General features: G+C 42.4%; 1 protein-coding gene across 1 annotated transcript; it reads right to left on the reverse strand.

The window, feature by feature from the left end:
- Window positions 1-13,099: 13,099 nt before the first annotated feature.
- Window positions 13,100-16,718, reverse strand: LOC146666751 (olfactomedin-like). The gene is made up of 5 exons (XM_085411418.1): window positions 16,560-16,718; window positions 16,305-16,463; window positions 15,592-15,804; window positions 15,323-15,455; window positions 13,100-14,105 (listed from the first exon to the last, which is right to left on the reverse strand). The coding sequence occupies exons 1-5, from the start codon at window positions 16,596-16,598 to the stop codon at window positions 13,258-13,260; spliced, it is 1,392 nt and encodes a 463-aa protein (XP_085267544.1). The 5' UTR covers window positions 16,599-16,718; the 3' UTR covers window positions 13,100-13,257.
- Between the last annotated feature and the right edge of the window lie 1,198 nt (window positions 16,719-17,916).

Here is a 17,916-nt window from a genome sequence, read left to right on the forward strand (position 1 = left end):
GTCTTACTGTACTCCACCTGTCTATTCTGAAGCTCCATACTCTTCATTAATAACATTTCACCGTTGTTACTTATTCAACTTTTTAAAGTTTAGTATTAGGACTAGAGTATCATCTAGTCCTACTACAGTCCCTATTAACAACAATAATGGAGACAGCGTTTGCTGATCACAGGATGGAAGCAGAACCTTGGTACTAATGCTGATGGGGGGGGGGGGGTGCTGGAGGGATTAATACTCCTGAGACATCATGTATGTGCTGTAATACAGACCTGCCTGTGGAAAACTCTGCTCAGCATTCTTTCAAAAGCTACTCCATAAGTGATGGCATTTCCTTACACTTAAGCTAAGACATGGAAACTTCCAGGGACAGGAACGGTCAGATTTTATGCCAAGTGTTTGCATTTCTAAACCTTGTAAGATAAAAAAAAATGTAATAATTAGTGAAAAATATTACTACTTTTTAATTTATGTGAACAATGCATGTTGTTTCATAAATCATAAAGTGCTTCGCACAATGTAGAAAATATTTATATATTTGTCATTCTTTGTAATATCAGTAGTAGTAGCAGCAGTAGATAAGAGGCCATAAATTTGTTAAAATTCAAATACGTATTACGCTCAAGTCTTTGCTTTACAATATAAAGCACCTTGGGGAAACTGGTTTTGTGTTTTGGTGTCATATAAATTAATTAACTAATGACAAGACAAAAAAATAACATAACTGGCCCAAAAAAATTAAAAGTCAAACAGTTCAAGGGTGAAAACAGGAGCCATAAATTCACAGCAAACACACCGAAAGGGCAATAACTCTTTGGCACTTATTTCATTGTCCTGTTGAAAGACCAATTTGGGCTTTGGTTGTCAGACAGATGGCTTCACATTTGACTCTAGAATTTACTGGTATACAAAAGATTTCATGGTCAACTCGGTAACTGAAAGACAGCTGGGTCGTGTGGCTGCAAAAGAAACTCAATTCATCAGCCCTCCACTGCCATGCTGTCAGTTAGTAAGTTAGTAGGCTGTTTTTGTGTTTTTTGCTGATATGCTGTGTTTGGGTTTCTCTAAATGCGGGGCCATTGATTATAGTCAAACATCTCCACTTTGGTCTCGTCTGTCAAAAAAAGCATTGTTCCAGTAGTGTTGTGGTTTGTCCAGATGCAACTTTGCAAAACTAAGCCATGTTCCTTTTAGAGAGAAGTTTTTTTGATTGTTGTTTTATATTCTGGCAATCCTTCCAGACAAGCCACACTTGTTCAGTCATTTTCTAATTATGAACTTTAGCATTTAACATGTTAACTGAGGTCTGAGAGTCCGAGGATTGGCAACACGTCTGACCCTGGGATGAATTTTCAGGAACAAGCAAACTGCACAATGTCTGCTTTTATATGTCTGCTGACGATCACTAAATCAGATGCATTGGATTAACAGTACCTTAGTGGCTCTTACCTTCATATTTCCTATGTAAGTAGTAAACACGTTCTCAGTTTTTAATACAACTTTTTAATGCAGTTTGTAACACAGATGTTTCTAATTAATCTCCATTATGTGCTTATGTGACCTATGCATGATCACAAAAGGGCTCTCTAGGGTTTGCAAATTTATCAGCAATTTGCAAGTAAAAACAATCACTTGTGAAACGTGATACTGGCACCACAGTGCCTTTGTGGCCAGTGTTTGTTTGAAACAGAAACTGTTGAGTCGTGTCTACACACTTTTGAAAAGCTTTGTTGTGGCAGACTCAAGTAACAAAAGGTTAACATATTTCAAACCCAGTACCTCAAAGTTCTCCCAGACTCTGCCAGCAAACAGGACACAGCTCATGTTCACTAACCCAGTCTGTCTGCAAAGGAAGTCCAAAGGAAACCAAAAGGTGAAAAAGCAGCCATGCGTGGGCTGTATTTTGTACCAGCCTGTGATTTAAGCTGAAAACATTGCCTGGTGGTGCTGTAAGGAAGATCATCCGGTAGCTCAGGATCAGCCAATGTCAGTGTTTGCTGGTAATCATCTGTACTTGATACCGGTAGCAAGTTATAATGGCTGTGCACATCAGATGGACTCTTTAATGCAACATTACATATTTATGAGTAATAATGCGATGATGACTTAAGGTGAAACTGACAGGCAATCATCGTGCCTTGTGGACACAATGAGAACTTCCTGGCATATAGATGAGCACGCTCTGTAAGTGATCAATTAAGCCTCAGCCCAAAACAATTAGTGACAATGTAATGAAACCAGGATTCAAGAACTTCAGCTTCACTTCCTGCTTCCACAAGATCTTCACCTTATTTGCTGGAATCGATTGAGTCAGTGTTTGCCTTTCTACAGGAAAAGCTGTGGTATGAATAGCCAAGCTGAAGGTAGTGACATTGGTGTATTCATGCAATCTGCAATGCTCATGCGACTGTTTCTCCAATTGGATTCTGCAGCTCTAAAGCCATGCCTGTTGCTCTGTGTTCAGAGGATTATAAGCGCCAATGTAAATGGTAACACGCTCATGTTTAGCATGGTAATTCGCAAAACTGAATCAAAAAGCTGTGAAAAAGGAGCAATGATTCATGACAGTTTGCTGTCTTTCAAATAAGAGACTGAGAGTAAAACTTTTAGCTTTATTTTAAGGTTGGTTTGGCTAAAGGTGTCTTAAAATATGCCTGTAAATTCTTATTAATACAATATCTGAAAGATGCTGTGTTATAGCTTTCGAATCTCTCTACTTCAGTTATCATTTTATAACAAGATCATTAAAGTAATATAACAAGAGAGGATTGTTTTTTACTGATTCATAAGCAGTGTTGGGTAAGTTACTTTAAAATAGTAACTTAGTTACATTACTAGTTACTTCTCTCAAAAGTAACTCAGTTACTTCAAGTTACTCGTTACTTTCAAAGTAACTAGTTACTAGGGAAAGTAACTTTGGTTTTACTCAGAATTCTCTTGTTAATGTGTTTCTTCCATAACTTTGCCAGTCTTCTAGCTTGCTTACTTGCCACAAGTGCACTGTGCCACCTACCAATAGAAAGGATATGATAACGTGCATATTTCCACGAGAGAAATCCCACGCCTGGACCGTCATTGACTGCTGCCATGATTCTAGCCTACGTCACAGAGTCATGTGCGCCTTTTACATCCAACACAAAAACTGCAGTCGTAGTGCTTTCGATTGTACTCAGAACTCAGAAATTCTGCCTTCTGAATAGGAAGATGTAGGTAACACCAGACTGCAGATGAGCTGCATACAGGGCTGGACTGGGACAGAAAATTGGCCCGGGCATTTTGACTAGAAACTGGCCCACCATTATAGGAAAAATCATAAAGCCTTTGAATGAAAACAAACACTGTTGTGACAGTGATGTTCACTGTTTTGATGGTATATATGCATCAATCTATCAATCGTTTGTTGTAAGATTCAGATAATTATTTTTTAAAAGTGAGACATTTTAAATGAGAATAAGAAAGTAAAGTATTTCTTTGTGCCCCCCATTCCCTGTTAATGCCCTACATGCCCCCTTGGCCACACTTTGCTAGATCCGCACCTGCACAGTTACCAGCTGTCAGCTACCTAAAAAAGGATCGTGGGGTTATTTGTCTCTCAGAAACAGTTCATAACTTCAACTCATTCATGTCATCTAAAAGGTAAACCTGTTTCTCCATCACCTGCTCAGCTCTGATGATCCAGTAAGGACATCTCCTGGTTTCATCTTCATGTTTCCCTCTCACCAGATAACCAAACCATATCATGACCAGCAGCTTTTTTTTTACAGCTGTGGCTCCAGCAAACATCAGCTGATACTAGAAATTAATATTAAATAAATTCTAACAACAGCTGATCAAGCTTAAACGTGCTGCTGTTGTTTAGCGCGACATCCGCTGGTTTCCTCTTTCGGCGCAAAGTGGGCGATAAACAAACAAGAGAGAAAAGCCGATCAGCTGATCATTGATCAGTTTTCATGATTGAAGTAGAAACGGGAGAGGGAGGGGGGAGAACGAGAGAAGAAGAGGCAGCTGTGCAGCGTAAAGACACAGAGTAACTCCAGCTTTGTGCCTTTTTCATTGTAGCTGAATTACGGGACAAACTGTTCCTTTTCACCTCAATAAGAAATAAGTAATATTTTCTCTGAATACCAGACGGGACGGCTGGCAACTCTAATAACTTATGAACAAAATAAGGTTCAACATCATTAACTTCATAGCACCACCCAGCTGTGTAGAAACTCCGTCATGCTAGCTAGCACGCAGTACGGAAAAAGTCAGAATAACGAAAATAAACTCCACCTAAGCTTGGTTTATATCTGACCCAGAGAGACTGCAGGTCATAACTTCTTACCTGAAGTTCAGTTCACACTTGGACCGGCGGCCGCCTCGGGTCTCTTTTCCTTCTGCGTCCCTTTTCCTTCATCCACCTGCTGGCCTCCACCACTTGCTAATGTTACTGAATCTGTGGAAACTCCGCGATGCCACCACACGAAGTAACGAGTAACGACCCTATCTAAATCCCAGTAACGAGTAACGCGTTCCTGATTTTGGCATAATAACTAGTTACCGTGCTCGTTACCACAATAATAACGTAGTTACTGTAACGCGTTACTTAATAACGCGTTAGTCCCAACACTGTTCATAAGTAACACTTACACTTTGCCTTAACAATAAAGTTAGTTTTAATTGTGACAGGTGAGACCTGGAGATTTGGGACCGCCCCTGGTGGGCGGAGCTGGTCTTCGCTCCTTTCATAAGCGCAGGTGTGGGCAATTGGGTATTCCTTTGCAAACCTGAAGCTGCGAGTGCTTGGTCCGAGTTGGGCAAGTTGGTGTTTCTTAACTATGAAAGTCTGATACGCGTCCTTCCCCTAAACTTCTGTTAGAACGGTGGGAAACATTGCTCCCGTGAGAACGGTATAGTGGACTTCATCGCCACTGACCCACATTTATTAGGGTGTGACACGAACTTGTGGACAGAGTACCGAGCTGCTGCTTTGCCAGGTGGATTTCTGGCTGCGGGCAAAGGACCCGACACATCAGTGTGTTTTAATTTGTTTTAAACTGGTGTAAGCCGACAGACTGACTGCTGCGGCTGTCGATGGTTTTGGTTTTTGGGTTTTATTTTTTCTGTATCAGTAGGCACCACAGATATTGATCCTTTTAGTATTTTAACCCCTTTATTTATATATATATATATTGTCGCAGACGGTGAAGGCGCTGCAGGGAAAACAAATCCTTTTTTTGTCTCCCCGCTTTTGCATGCACAGCGGTGGGCCCGAGTGAAGACGGCACTGAAGATTTGACTTTTTTTCTATAGTGTTTTACCCATTTGGGGTCATGTGTGAGTTGCCGTCCATGTTTAACCTGTGTGCTATGTCGATTTGTTTTTAAACGGTTCCCCGCAGCGCTTGTCCCGTCTCACGGGCAATCGCACAGTTTTATCGTCTCTAATAAGGTAACGTTTTTAATTGGTTTGAGGTGCCGCTGTTACACTGTTTCTTTTATTTTGTATTAAAAAATTAAACTCTTTTAAACTGACTGTGCGCCTACGGCTCTGTCCTATTTTAAATAGGTACCTACCACGGGTCACAAACTGGCGTTGTCGGACAGGACGAGCCTCTAGGTGTGCACAGCGATTAGTCAGTTGGTTTGTGTAAAATTTTTATTTTTATGGGTGTGTGTTTTAAACTGTTTTATATTTGTATTTATTTTTTTAGGCAAAGCAGCAGCTGGTAAATCCTGGTGGTAACAAAGTGTAATCTGCATTTAAACACAGTAGGCACTTACTGTTGAGGGTTTTTATTTTTTATTATGGAGTCCCAATCAGGCATTTCTAGCCCCTGTAGACCTCATGACTCTACCCCTATGGAGGGCTCTCTCCAAGAGAGGCTGGTTTATATCCCTAGAGAGAGGTCGTGCCCCCTGTTTAGTGGAACTGGGGAAATTAGTGTCCAAAGTTGGGTGGAGGAAATAAAATCTGTGATGCGCACTCGTAGACTTGCCCCTGTTGATAGAGCCCATTATATCTATGATCATTTGACTGGTGATGCTCGTGAGGAAATAAAATATAGGTCCCAGCAAGTAAGAGAAGATCCAGACCGCATTTTTGGTATTCTCCTTAGCCAGTATGGTTGCCCCATGTCCTTTATTGCTGTTAAGGAAGCTTTTTATGCAAGAAGGCAGCAAGAAGGAGAGTCACTGAGGGAATTCTCACATGCATTGTTTTCTCTCATGGACAAAATGATCCAAAGTTGTCCAGAGAGGCGAATTCCTGAGGCTGCTAGACTGCTTTCTGATCAGTTTGTAGAGGGTGTCTGGGATGGAAATTTGAGCCGCGAGCTTAAAAGGATTGTTCGCGAACATCCAGATTATGACCTCCATACTTTAAGAGATGAAGGCCTCAGGTGGGAGCGGGAAGGCAGAGTAGGAGTAGAACCCGGCCGGTTCAGGACTTATTCTGTCCCAGCAGTCTACAGCATTCAGCATACAGGACAAACAAAGGGGCCAAGGGATACTATTGGGTCAGAATTAGCAGAGGTTAAGGAAATGTTAAAACGGCAGCAGGCCCAGATTGATCAGCTTACACATGAGTTGAGAGTTGCCCATACATCAAGTAAGTCTAGGTTCACGCAGAGAGGAAGGCAGGTTATTTGCAGACGGTGTCAGAAGCCTGGCCATTTTGCTAAAGACTGTGATAATGAGAGGGTAGTAGCCTTTGAATCTACAGCCCCTAGCAGGAGCTCATCTGGGCAGGGTACGTTTTCCATGCAGGCGGAAAACTAGCACCCTCTGTTATGCTGAGCCACATATCAGATGGGGACATAACTGGCTCCAACAGTTGTAATGCTCAAATGTCTGGTCCCCCACCCAAGTTGGTAGGCTCCTGTCCAAAGGTTACCATTAATATGGGAGGGGTAGATGTCTCCTGTTTATTAGACACTGGATCCATGGTCACTACCATCACGGAGAGTTTTTTTGCCAAACATTTTAAGAACTGGGGTCCAGAGAAACTGAAAGCATGCCATTGGCTGCGGTTACGGGCAGCTAATGGGCTAGATATTCCCTATGTTGGCTACCTGAAGCTTGATTGCCAAGTGTTAGGGAGGCAAATACCGAAACGTGGTGTGTTAGTTGTTAGAGATCCTTTGGAGCCCAGCCCCAACTCAGAAATATGTGGAGTACTCGGCATGAATGTGATCCGTGAGTGTTATAGGGAGCTGTTTTTGGAACATGGCTCTGCTCTTTTTGACCTTCCTTTAGTGCAGGAGGATCCTTGGCAGCAGGCTTTGCAGCGTTGCCATACAGCGCAGCTACAGCCTGAAGCACAAGTTAGTGGCCCAGTGAGAGTTAAGGGTAGGAGAAAAATTTGCATCCCCGCAGGCACAATGAAGTTTGTACCAACTACATGTCGGAAAGTCCCTTCAGCACACACTGGAATAGCGCTTTTCGAACCATTAGATGCCGGTTTGCCTCATGGTCTCCTTTCTTCTCCAGCTTTGGTCCAGGTGGTCAGTGGCACTGCATTTATCCCAGTTACCAATGTGGGACTAACTGAGGCCATTTTGCCACCTCGCAGTCAGCTTGGCACCTTGTGCCAAGTTGAAATTGTCAGCCAATCGGATGGCTCGACCAGGCTCTTGGAAGATTTGGGAGAGGAAAAACGTGTTACCATGGCAACCCAGAGTGTGGAATCCAACCCTCTGAAAACTGCAATTAATGCAATTGATCTCTCAGCCCTCACTGTACAGGATCAGGACAGGGTAAGGGCCCTTTTGCGTGACTACCAATCTGTTTTTTCTTCACATGATGGTGACTTAGGGTGTACCAATTTAATGACTCATGAGATCCCACTTTTAGATGAGACTCCGGTCCGCCAGCGGTATCGACGGATTCCACCTTCAGAGTATGAGAGCGTTAAGGCCCATATTCAACACCTGTTGGAGAGTCAGGTGATCAGAGAAAGTTGTAGCCCTTTTGCATCCCCAATCGTGGTAGTACGAAAGGAGGACTCCAGTATTAGGCTTTGTGTGGATTACCGTCTGCTGAACTCAAGGACTAGGAAGGATGCTTTTCCCTTGCCCCGAATTGAGGAGTCCTTGGATGTGTTGTCAGGTGCATGTTGGTTCTCTACCTTGGACTTGGCTAGTGGCTACAATCAGGTCCCTGTTGCTGAGCCAGACAAAAAGAAAACTGCTTTCTGTACTCCTTTTGGGTTATTTGAGTTCAACCGCATGCCGTTTGGCCTCTGTAATGCACCAAGCACCTTTCAGAGATTGATGGAGCGAATGTTTGGTTCCCAGAATCACCAGTCTTTGTTGTTGTACTTGGATGATGTGATTGTCTTCTCTACCACAGTAGATGAGCATATTCAGCGCCTAGGAGCAGTACTGGAGACCTTGCGGGTACAAAACTTGAAGGCCAAGTTGGAAAAATGCTGTTTTCTGCAGACAGAGGTAAAGTACCTTGGGCATGTGATCTCCAAGGACGGGGTAGCCACGGACCCAGACAAAATATCTGCGGTGTCTAATTGGCAAACTCCTAGCTCTGTTGCTGAATTGAGATCATTCTTAGGGTTTGCTAGTTACTATCGCCGCTTTGTTCCAGGTTTTGCATCCCTAGCTGCTCCGCTCCACCAGCTGGTGGCCGAACTGGCTGGGACTAAGCACAAACGCCCCTCCAAGCGTGCATTGCAGGAAGTCTGGACCGAGCAGTGTGAAAATAGCTTTCAAGAGTTGAAAGCTCGGTTGGTGCATTCCCCCGTATTGGCTTATGCTAATTTTTCACAACCTTTTATCTTGGAGGTTGATGCCAGCCACTGGGGTCTGGGGGCAGTGCTTTCACAACAGCAAGCTGATGGCAAGGTGCGTCCTATAGCTTATGCTAGTCGAGGGCTAAAGCCCACGGAACGTAACATGTCCAATTACAGCTCCATGAAACTTGAATTCCTAGCCTTGAAATGGGCTATGACTGAAAAATTCAGAGAATATTTGCTGGGTAACAGGTGTGTTGTCTATACAGACAACAACCCCTTGAGCCATCTGACTACAGCAAAGCTTGGAGCTTTGGAACAGCGCTGGGCGGCTCAGCTCTCTTCTTTTGATTTTTCAATTAAGTATCGTCCGGGTCGTACAAATGGCAATGCAGATGCTTTGTCTCGACAGTGTCAGCCATCCGATCAAACTGTGTCTTTAGAAACACTGCTTCCTGGTACTTCCCTTCCAGACTCTTTAGTGCAAACAGTTTTACCACCCCAGCAAGTAATCCAATCTATGATTTCGGTTTTACCCTCTCATTCACTTGCAGACCTTGCTACTTTGCAGAGGGAGGACCCCACGATTAGTGGTTTTTTGAAGTTTTGGCGCAGAGGAACTGGCCCTACTCGCCAGGAGAGAAGAGATTTGCCAGCAGCAGTGCTGGAAATGTTGCGCCAGTGGAGGAAACTGGTAGAAAAGGAGGGCGTCCTTTATCGGCAGATCTTTCAGCCAGATGGGGGGGAACCAGTGTGCCAATTAGTGGTCCCTCAGAGTCTCAAGAATGAGGTTTTACATGGCTTGCATAATGACCATGGTCATCAGGGAACTGACAGGACTGCAGACTTGATACGCAAGAGGTGTTATTGGCCAGGTATGTCTAAGGAGGTTCAGGATTACTGTCAGCAATGTGAACGTTGCGCGCAGGCTAAAGCAGTTTATCCCAAACCTAAAACAACCATGGGTCACCTCATGGCTGCGAGGCCCAATCAGATTCTGGCAATTGATTTCACATGCCTTGAACCCTCCGTTGATGGCCGTGAAAATGTATTGATTCTTACTGATGTGTTTTCCAAGTTCACTCAGGCCATTTCTACTAAGGATCAAAAGGCAACTACTGTGGCCAGTGTTTTGGTTTATGAGTGGTTTTATCGCTTTGGTGTTCCCTCTAGGATCCACTCCGATCAGGGGAGGAGTTTTGAAGGAGCATTAGTTCAGCAGCTATGCCAGTTATATGGTGTGGAAAAGACTCGCACCACTCCTTACCACCCACAAGGTAATGGCCAGTGTGAGCGTTTTAATCGGACTCTGCATGATCTGTTGAGAACCCTGCCCCCTGAGCAAAAGCGTCATTGGCCCATGTATTTACAGCAGCTCACCTTTTCTTACAATACCACAATCCATCAAACTACGGGTGAGTCACCCTATTTTCTTATGTTTGGCCAAGAGCCCCAGCTCCCAGTTGACTTCCTGTTAGGCAGAGTGGAGGAACCCACCCACGGCCCGGTACACACTTGGGTCCAAGAGCATCAGAAACGTCTAGATGTAGCTTATAAAGGTGTGAGTAACCGCACCAAGGCAGCAGCGACGCTGCGTGCAGATCGTCAACCTGCCCCAGCTTCTGACCCCTTGCCATTGCATCAGTTAGTGTATTTGAGAGATCATAGCATTCGGGGACGGAATAAAATCCAAGATTTTTGGGGCGTTACACCGTATTGTATTGTCCGTGCCCCTGCTGATGCTGGTCCTGTGTATACAGTGGCCCCACTCAATGATCCAGAACAGAAAAGACAGGTTAATAGACAATTTATCAAGCCGATCCCTGCTGATATCTGTGAGAAAATAAGGGCAGAGCTCCAGCAAACTGCTAACCCTAGAAGTTCACCTGACCGGTTACCCCCGTCTGAGAATGAGGGAGACTTTTATGTGTGGCAACGAAGGGAGTCCCCAAGAGGTGACCCCCAAAGTGTACAAACTGATTCTGCACCTTGTCCCCAACAACTCCCAGAGGACCTGGCTATAGTAATGAGGCCGCAGTCCAGAAGGACTAATCCTGGTACCCTGACTCCACAGTGTAGTGTCCCCACTCCATTAGCTGAAAGTGGTACAGTTAGAAGAACGACACGCTCAACAGCTGGCCACCATTCCAATCCACACCATCTACCCCAATCAGCTGAAGCCAGGCCACCTAGTGTACATTCAGTTACAGCTTTTTATAGACCGTGGCTTTAAGGTTTCATTGTCGGGTCGCCAATGCAAAAACCAGGGGGGAGAATGTGACAGGTGAGACCTGGAGATTTGGGACCGCCCCTGGTGGGCGGAGCTGGTCTTCGCTCCTTTCATAAGCGCAGGTGTGGGCAATTGGGTATTCCTTTGCAAACCTGAAGCTGCGAGTGCTTGGTCCGAGTTGGGCAAGTTGGTGTTTCTTAACTATGAAAGTCTGATACGCGTCCTTCCCCTAAACTTCTGTTAGAACGGTGGGAAACATTGCTCCCGTGAGAACGGTATAGTGGACTTCATCGCCACTGACCCACATTTATTAGGGTGTGACACGAACTTGTGGACAGAGTACCGAGCTGCTGCTTTGCCAGGTGGATTTCTGGCTGCGGGCAAAGGACCCGACACATCAGTGTGTTTTAATTTGTTTTAAACTGGTGTAAGCCGACAGACTGACTGCTGCGGCTGTCGATGGTTTTGGTTTTTGGGTTTTATTTTTTCTGTATCAGTAGGCACCACAGATATTGATCCTTTTAGTATTTTAACCCCTTTATTTATATATATATATATATTGTCGCAGACGGTGAAGGCGCTGCAGGGAAAACAAATCCTTTTTTTGTCTCCCCGCTTTTGCATGCACAGCGGTGGGCCCGAGTGAAGACGGCACTGAAGATTTGACTTTTTTTCTATAGTGTTTTACCCATTTGGGGTCATGTGTGAGTTGCCGTCCATGTTTAACCTGTGTGCTATGTCGATTTGTTTTTAAACGGTTCCCCGCAGCGCTTGTCCCGTCTCACGGGCAATCGCACAGTTTTATCGTCTCTAATAAGGTAACGTTTTTAATTGGTTTGAGGTGCCGCTGTTACACTGTTTCTTTTATTTTGTATTAAAAAATTAAACTCTTTTAAACTGACTGTGCGCCTACGGCTCTGTCCTATTTTAAATAGGTACCTACCACGGGTCACAAACGAAAACGTGGTCACCTGATTCTGGCAACAAATGGAAAACAAAATAATTTCATTTATATTTAAAACAACAACAAAAACAACCGCAACGGCAAAAAACACAGGCGTTAAAAAGCATAAAAATATACCAGCTTTAATGCCCACAGAAACTCAGAGGGCATCAAATAGCAAATTAAACAGTTGTGCCTGGACGCTTGGCTCCTGCATTCATTTGTAATTTTGAAAAATTATGCTTCACCACCTCAATTTCATTTTGATATTAATTATTATTAAGCACACTACTAGAACAAGGTAGTGTGAAATTGCTGTGCACTCCTACGCAAAATTGTAATTTTTATCTGATACAGCGATTTTCCACAGATATACAAAAAAGGGAAAATTGTTGAAAGGGTTGGAGGCCTCCACTGTGATATATAGATATTAGCATTATGTGTGCAATTAGATCGTTTTTAGTCATTTATTATTTCCCATATGTGTGTGACAGTGTTAGTAGACCAACAATGAAAGGGTGGATTTCAGAAAGAAACACAAACTTAATCTGTAAAGGTTACCAAAATGTTCAGGATCCAGCATGTCATTACAGAACATGTAGATTCTGCCCAGCCTATTTTAACTGCACAGAAACATGAGCTCGGTCCCACCGCATACATGGTAAAAAGCAGACCGCAGAGTTTCGTCTTGAGCCAGCAGGCTGCTGTTTGGCTTCTGTCATTATGGGAGCAGAGCTTTGGGTGTGTCTAAGAGGCAGCCAGCCAGAAACTGGAAACCGTGGCTCAGCAGTGGAAACATCTGTCCTCATCCACTCCAGAGTGGGATCACACTGCCACCTACTGTAGACACCTGGTACAACTGCAATTTGTTCCCTTACTATGAGCCAATTTTTTTAAAATGATACATTTTCTTAGTTTAAGCTGTTGATTTGTTTTCTATGTTGTATTGGCAATCAAACCTGGGTTTATTTACATTTTACATAGTAACAGCACTCTAAGGGAATTTTTAAGATTTGGAAATGTTAACATGTCTTTTTGTCACCTGCTAAACATTAATACATTAACTAGCTGGTCACAGTCAACAAGAAAAATGTGCGTGTCTGTCTCTGTGTGTGTGTCTATGTGTGTGTTTTTTTGTGTGTTTTAAAAAAATACTAGTAAAGAGAGCAAAAAAGGGCATAAAGAGTTTTCATCTCATTGTTACTTAACTCTTTATTATGGTTGTTCTTTTGTACATCATACATGATTTATCTTCAGCATTTGCAAGACCGAATAAAATTGCTGCTGCACAAAACAGCCATTGCCTTTTTTGTTTTGTTTTGCTTGGTCATGTGACAATAACTAGCTACAAAGCTTCAGATCAGAAGTAAACCTGGTAGGCCAGCAAGTATCCATCGTTGTACATGTAGATCTGCTTGTTGGTGGGATTGTAGCTCAGACTAGCCACTGCTTTAGCTACCTTCTCCAGTGGTATTGCTAGTGAGTTGTCTTCTTTGCCTGTGGCTGTGTCGAAGGCGTAGAACACCTCCTCCCGGTACTCATTAACGTAACGAGTCGCGTACATCACACCGCACACCATGAAGGCGTTACTTACTGCCTTCTTGAACAGCCTCGTTTCCCACGTCTGTGTCACGTTGAGACTCTTCACCTCGCTGTCCCAAACTAAGCGGCTGATCACGAGGTTACCATGGTTACCTAGAGTGGCATAGAGAGCCCACAGTCCTGTTTCATCTGCCTCTACATCAACATCACTATTGAGCTGGCAATCGTAGTAACAATAGGGGAACTTGTTGTTGAAACCCACACCGGTGCCTGGAAGAGTCACCCGTTTGACCTCGTTGGTCTCCAGGTCGTACCGGCAAACGTCTGCAGAGCGGTAGCAGTTATAGTACAGAGCCTTACCGTACAGCACAGCACTGGGACCCTCAATGGCATTGGGATGGCTGTACGATGAGGCAAATGTAAAGTCCCTGTGGTTTGTTGAGGCCATGAGGTCTTCATAGGTTAGGTAAAGGCGCGCAGTGTTGCCCCAGATGTAGCTGCTGAGCAGAGGTTGAACCCAGTAACTGTTCTTCTGCCCATCGCTCTCTTTCTGGGCTTGTTTTCCCCACGAACCAGAGACACAGCTCTTACCAAAAGGGCTGACTTTAGCTGTGATAGGGTCACTGATGTTGGTGATCAGACCTTTGAGACAGTGCCTGTCCTGACCTGGAAAGACAGAAAGATCAGAAGATTTCTGAAGCATATTATAAGATACAGTCAGTCATTTATCAACATCAGCTGTTAATCATCCCCTGAGGGTGTGTGTTTGCTTTGAAAAGGGGAAGGAGCTCAAATCTGATTTCAGTCACGATCAGTGAAAATAAGCTTTTATTTCTAGAGTGGCATGGCTCTGTATTGGGTTCTCTCCACCCCTCCATGCGTAGTTAGAGCCAAAAATCCAAATCTGAATTCTGTGAGGATCGGTGAAAACATATTATTTATTCCACATGTTGAAAACCCAAGGCAGGTTCAGCAGAACAACATCAAGGCTCAGCACAGAACAGAACAGGAATAACTCATGACAGATATGACAATGATTAAACTCCTAGGACCTGGTGTCCACATATGTGGACATCACATTTTGGCTTGTCTAGACCACAATACAAAATTTTACACACATACAGTAGGTGTAAACATGTTTGAAGTAGCAGTTTGGGAGAGAAATGTTTTGTTTTTCATTCAGTGCTCAGAAATCTTTTACTTTTTTTGCTTTGTTACAGAAATTTTGCTAAAAGGGGCACAATTGTTGTTTCTCATTTTGTTTTTGTACTGAGGAAAAATACTGCTGTGTTCAGACACCAAATAAAGAGTTCGGGTCTTAGGAGGTTAAATCAGATAAGGTGGAGTTGCCATGGACGTATGTGGCAAAGGGTCTTGTAGATGCTATTCATGTTAAGGTACTTTGAAAAGTACCCCATTTATTTAACAACTGGGAGCATAAAAGGACATCAGTTGACTTATCAACTTAAGTTGGCTGGTACTGCCGTCATGGGAATGCAACTCAATTTGACTGAAAAACATTATGCTTCTTTTGGAATGTGGATATAACCTGACCATCAGCTCTTAATTGTTTTCTTTTCTGCCACAGAATTTTCTAAACTCCGTTTTTCTAACTGATGAATGCACACATAAATCTTAAAAACAAAAATTGTGTTTCTCATTAGTTTCAGTTTGTTAGAGCCAAAATACAAATACACTCCTGCCATCTCATTTAAGAATCACTGTCACAAGGGATCATTGATTGCAACATATTAACTGATAACTGATTTATTCCCTTGTCTCTCTTCTTTGTCACACACACACACACACACACACACACACACACACACACACACACACACACACACACACACACACACACACACACACACACACACACATACCTCTGAAGTCTTTGGGGATTGACTTGCAGGTCTCCAACTTATTCTTTAGGTAGCGCAGTTTCTCCTTCACAGTCTTCATGTTAACCGTGTCTATTGTTTGCATCTTGTTTACATGTTTATGTAGTTTCTCAGCCTTTCAAAGACAGATATAATATTATTCTATTTATAATTCTGTTACATCACAACAGTTCACTTGTGACCTGACATAGTATAACATCAACTTATTTCTTTCTGTTGTATTTCGCTGCCATTTGCTATTTTAGCTCTACCTCTTTGGAGAGTTTCTGTGTCTCGGAGTTGTTAAGCTGGCTGTGGACCACATCGATGTCCACCTGTAACTGGCTGAGCACCTGGCCCAGCTGGTGCAGGGACAGTTCTGTATACAGGCCCTGGGAGTGCAGGTAGTTGTAGGGCTCCAGCCGGACTGTAAATTTGGTAAACTGATCCTGGATCAGAGGAAGACGTTGGCTGGAGAACGTCAGCTGCAAGAAATGCAGACAAAAAAAATCTTTGTTCAAAGACATGGCTTTTTTTCCATAGGAACAATGTAAAAATAAACCCAAATTTTAAAAAGTTATTGTTTCGAGGGGAAAGAAAAAGTGGTTGGAGAAATGATATAAAAAATAAAGTAACTTTGATAAACTGTTCATCTTTAAATATTGAAACATTGATTGATTGATTCATCATCATCATCATTTATTTATTTAAAAACACACCTGGTAGACCAAAGTGCTGTACAATACTAATATGCACATAGTAATAAAACTAGACATAGCAATAAAATAAAAAAAAAACAAATTGATTAATTGATTATACCCATACTCAGTATTCATTATGGTAATAATAATTAATGAATTATTAAATAATGTTTTATTGATTATTGATTGATTGCTTTTTAATTGTATTACAGTTTTTTTTATAATACAATGTTAGTTCCTGAGAGCTTACTTCAGTACAATAAAGCATATAGATGAGTTCTTACCTCTTCTTGTAGGTTATTCAGAGATTCTTCACAGGTGTGAACTTCCTCCAACACGTACTTAAACTTCTGAGCAGGGAACAGCCACATAGTGGAGTTTAGCTGGCACACACATGCATTTGCCTTCTTGTAGCCCGACACTTGCTGACTCTGGCTGTCAGCCTGATTTTGCAAATAGGAGCACAAATTCTTAAGACTTATATACATGGTAAACAAACAATAACAGAACAATACTACATATAATACTGTGTGACTTACTGTGGATGACAGCAGGAGCAATAGAAGCAGCTGCAGCATTTTTAGAGAAACTGAGATGGACCAACACTGACACACGGTCTTCTTCTGTTTTCTTTAGAAAAACTCACTCACAACAAACACAGAATTTGCCGGTTTGCTTCCTGTCACTGATGAGTTGCTCCACAGCCTTAAAACCACTTGGACAAATGACACAACTAAGAACATCAAACTGGTGGTTTGTAAGACCCCGCCCACTTTCTTTATGCATTGTTAGTTTATTGGCTCTCATTTTCACTTTTTTGTTCTAGAGGAGTATTGCATTTTTTTAAAATGTTGTTGTTTATTTCTCATTTATTTATCTATTTTTAACTATGTAAAGCAAGTCTAATGAACTGCTCACTGATTTTAAAGCTAAATTCACATGAAAAAAAAAACTATATCCAATAGCAATTGAGTTTTTATCATATGTTAGTATGAAAATCAGATTCCTGAAAAAGCTGCTTGCAGAAGAAAATGATTCAAACAATTTACCTTGTAGTGTTGACGTTTGTAGTCATTAGCTGTTTTATGGTCAACATTTTTTTATGATTAATAAATAAAGTTAAGCTTTAAAAAATGGGCATCTGCAGAGAGGTATTACTTTGTATTGGTAGATGTTAAAGCTTATGTTTGTAAATAAAGTGATATATATATATGTATATATATATGTATACATACACATACACACACACATCTCACAATACAGAGCTTAGAATGCACAGTAAGGATGTAGTATTATTGCATTATCCAGCTCTGAAACATCACCAGCAGATTGTAGATGGCTGTAGCTTGTAATTACAACAGGTTTAGACTGCTATCGATAAACAAAATATAATAAAGAAACATCTAAGACATGTATTTATCAACATAATTAAAAAAAAAACTTTTGAAATAGACGGTACCAATTATTTTGAGTCACCTTTTTCACTAACTATGTATTTATACACCTCTCTGTATTTAATTATTAGTTATTATTGATATCTGGCTCTCCACAGCGTTTCTTCGTCCTGTCTTCCTCCCCTAACCCAAGCCGGTCACGGCAGAGGCCTCCCCTCCCCACCATGAGAATGGTTCTGCTGGAGGTTTCTTCCTGTTAAAAGGGAGTTTTTGTTCCCATCGTTGCCAAAGCTGGACTGTGTGCACTAGGCAGGAATGGAGGACCCAATGTGCAGACACCAGGAGGTAAAAAGTGCACTCAAAACAGTTTTATTGCTCAACACGAACGTAACTAAACTGAAAAGAAAGGGAGATCATGACACAGACCAAGGAAAACATAAGGCTTCAATACACAGAGGGATAACGAAGGAATGACACACAAGAGGAGAGCACAGCTGGGAGT

Source organism: Rhamphochromis longiceps, linkage group LG7 (genome assembly GCF_057381845.1).
Source record: "Rhamphochromis longiceps isolate RC_006_pf linkage group LG7, R_longiceps_female_GT1.1, whole genome shotgun sequence".
Classification (NCBI taxonomy): domain Eukaryota; kingdom Metazoa; phylum Chordata; class Actinopteri; order Cichliformes; family Cichlidae; genus Rhamphochromis; species Rhamphochromis longiceps.

What these genes read in the sequence shown, in the direction of transcription:
- LOC146666751 (XM_085411418.1), bottom strand. Translation starts at nt 16,598, where the DNA reads ATGCTGCAGCTGCTTCTATTGCTCCTGCTGTCATCCACA. An exon ending in TGCTCCTGCTGTCATCCACA is followed by an intron (nt 16,464 to 16,559) that starts GTAAGTCACACA and finishes TTGCAAAATCAG; the next exon opens with GCTGACAGCCAGAGTCAGCA. An exon ending in TGAATAACCTACAAGAAGAG is followed by an intron (nt 15,805 to 16,304) that starts GTAAGAACTCAT and finishes CATTTCTTGCAG; the next exon opens with CTGACGTTCTCCAGCCAACG.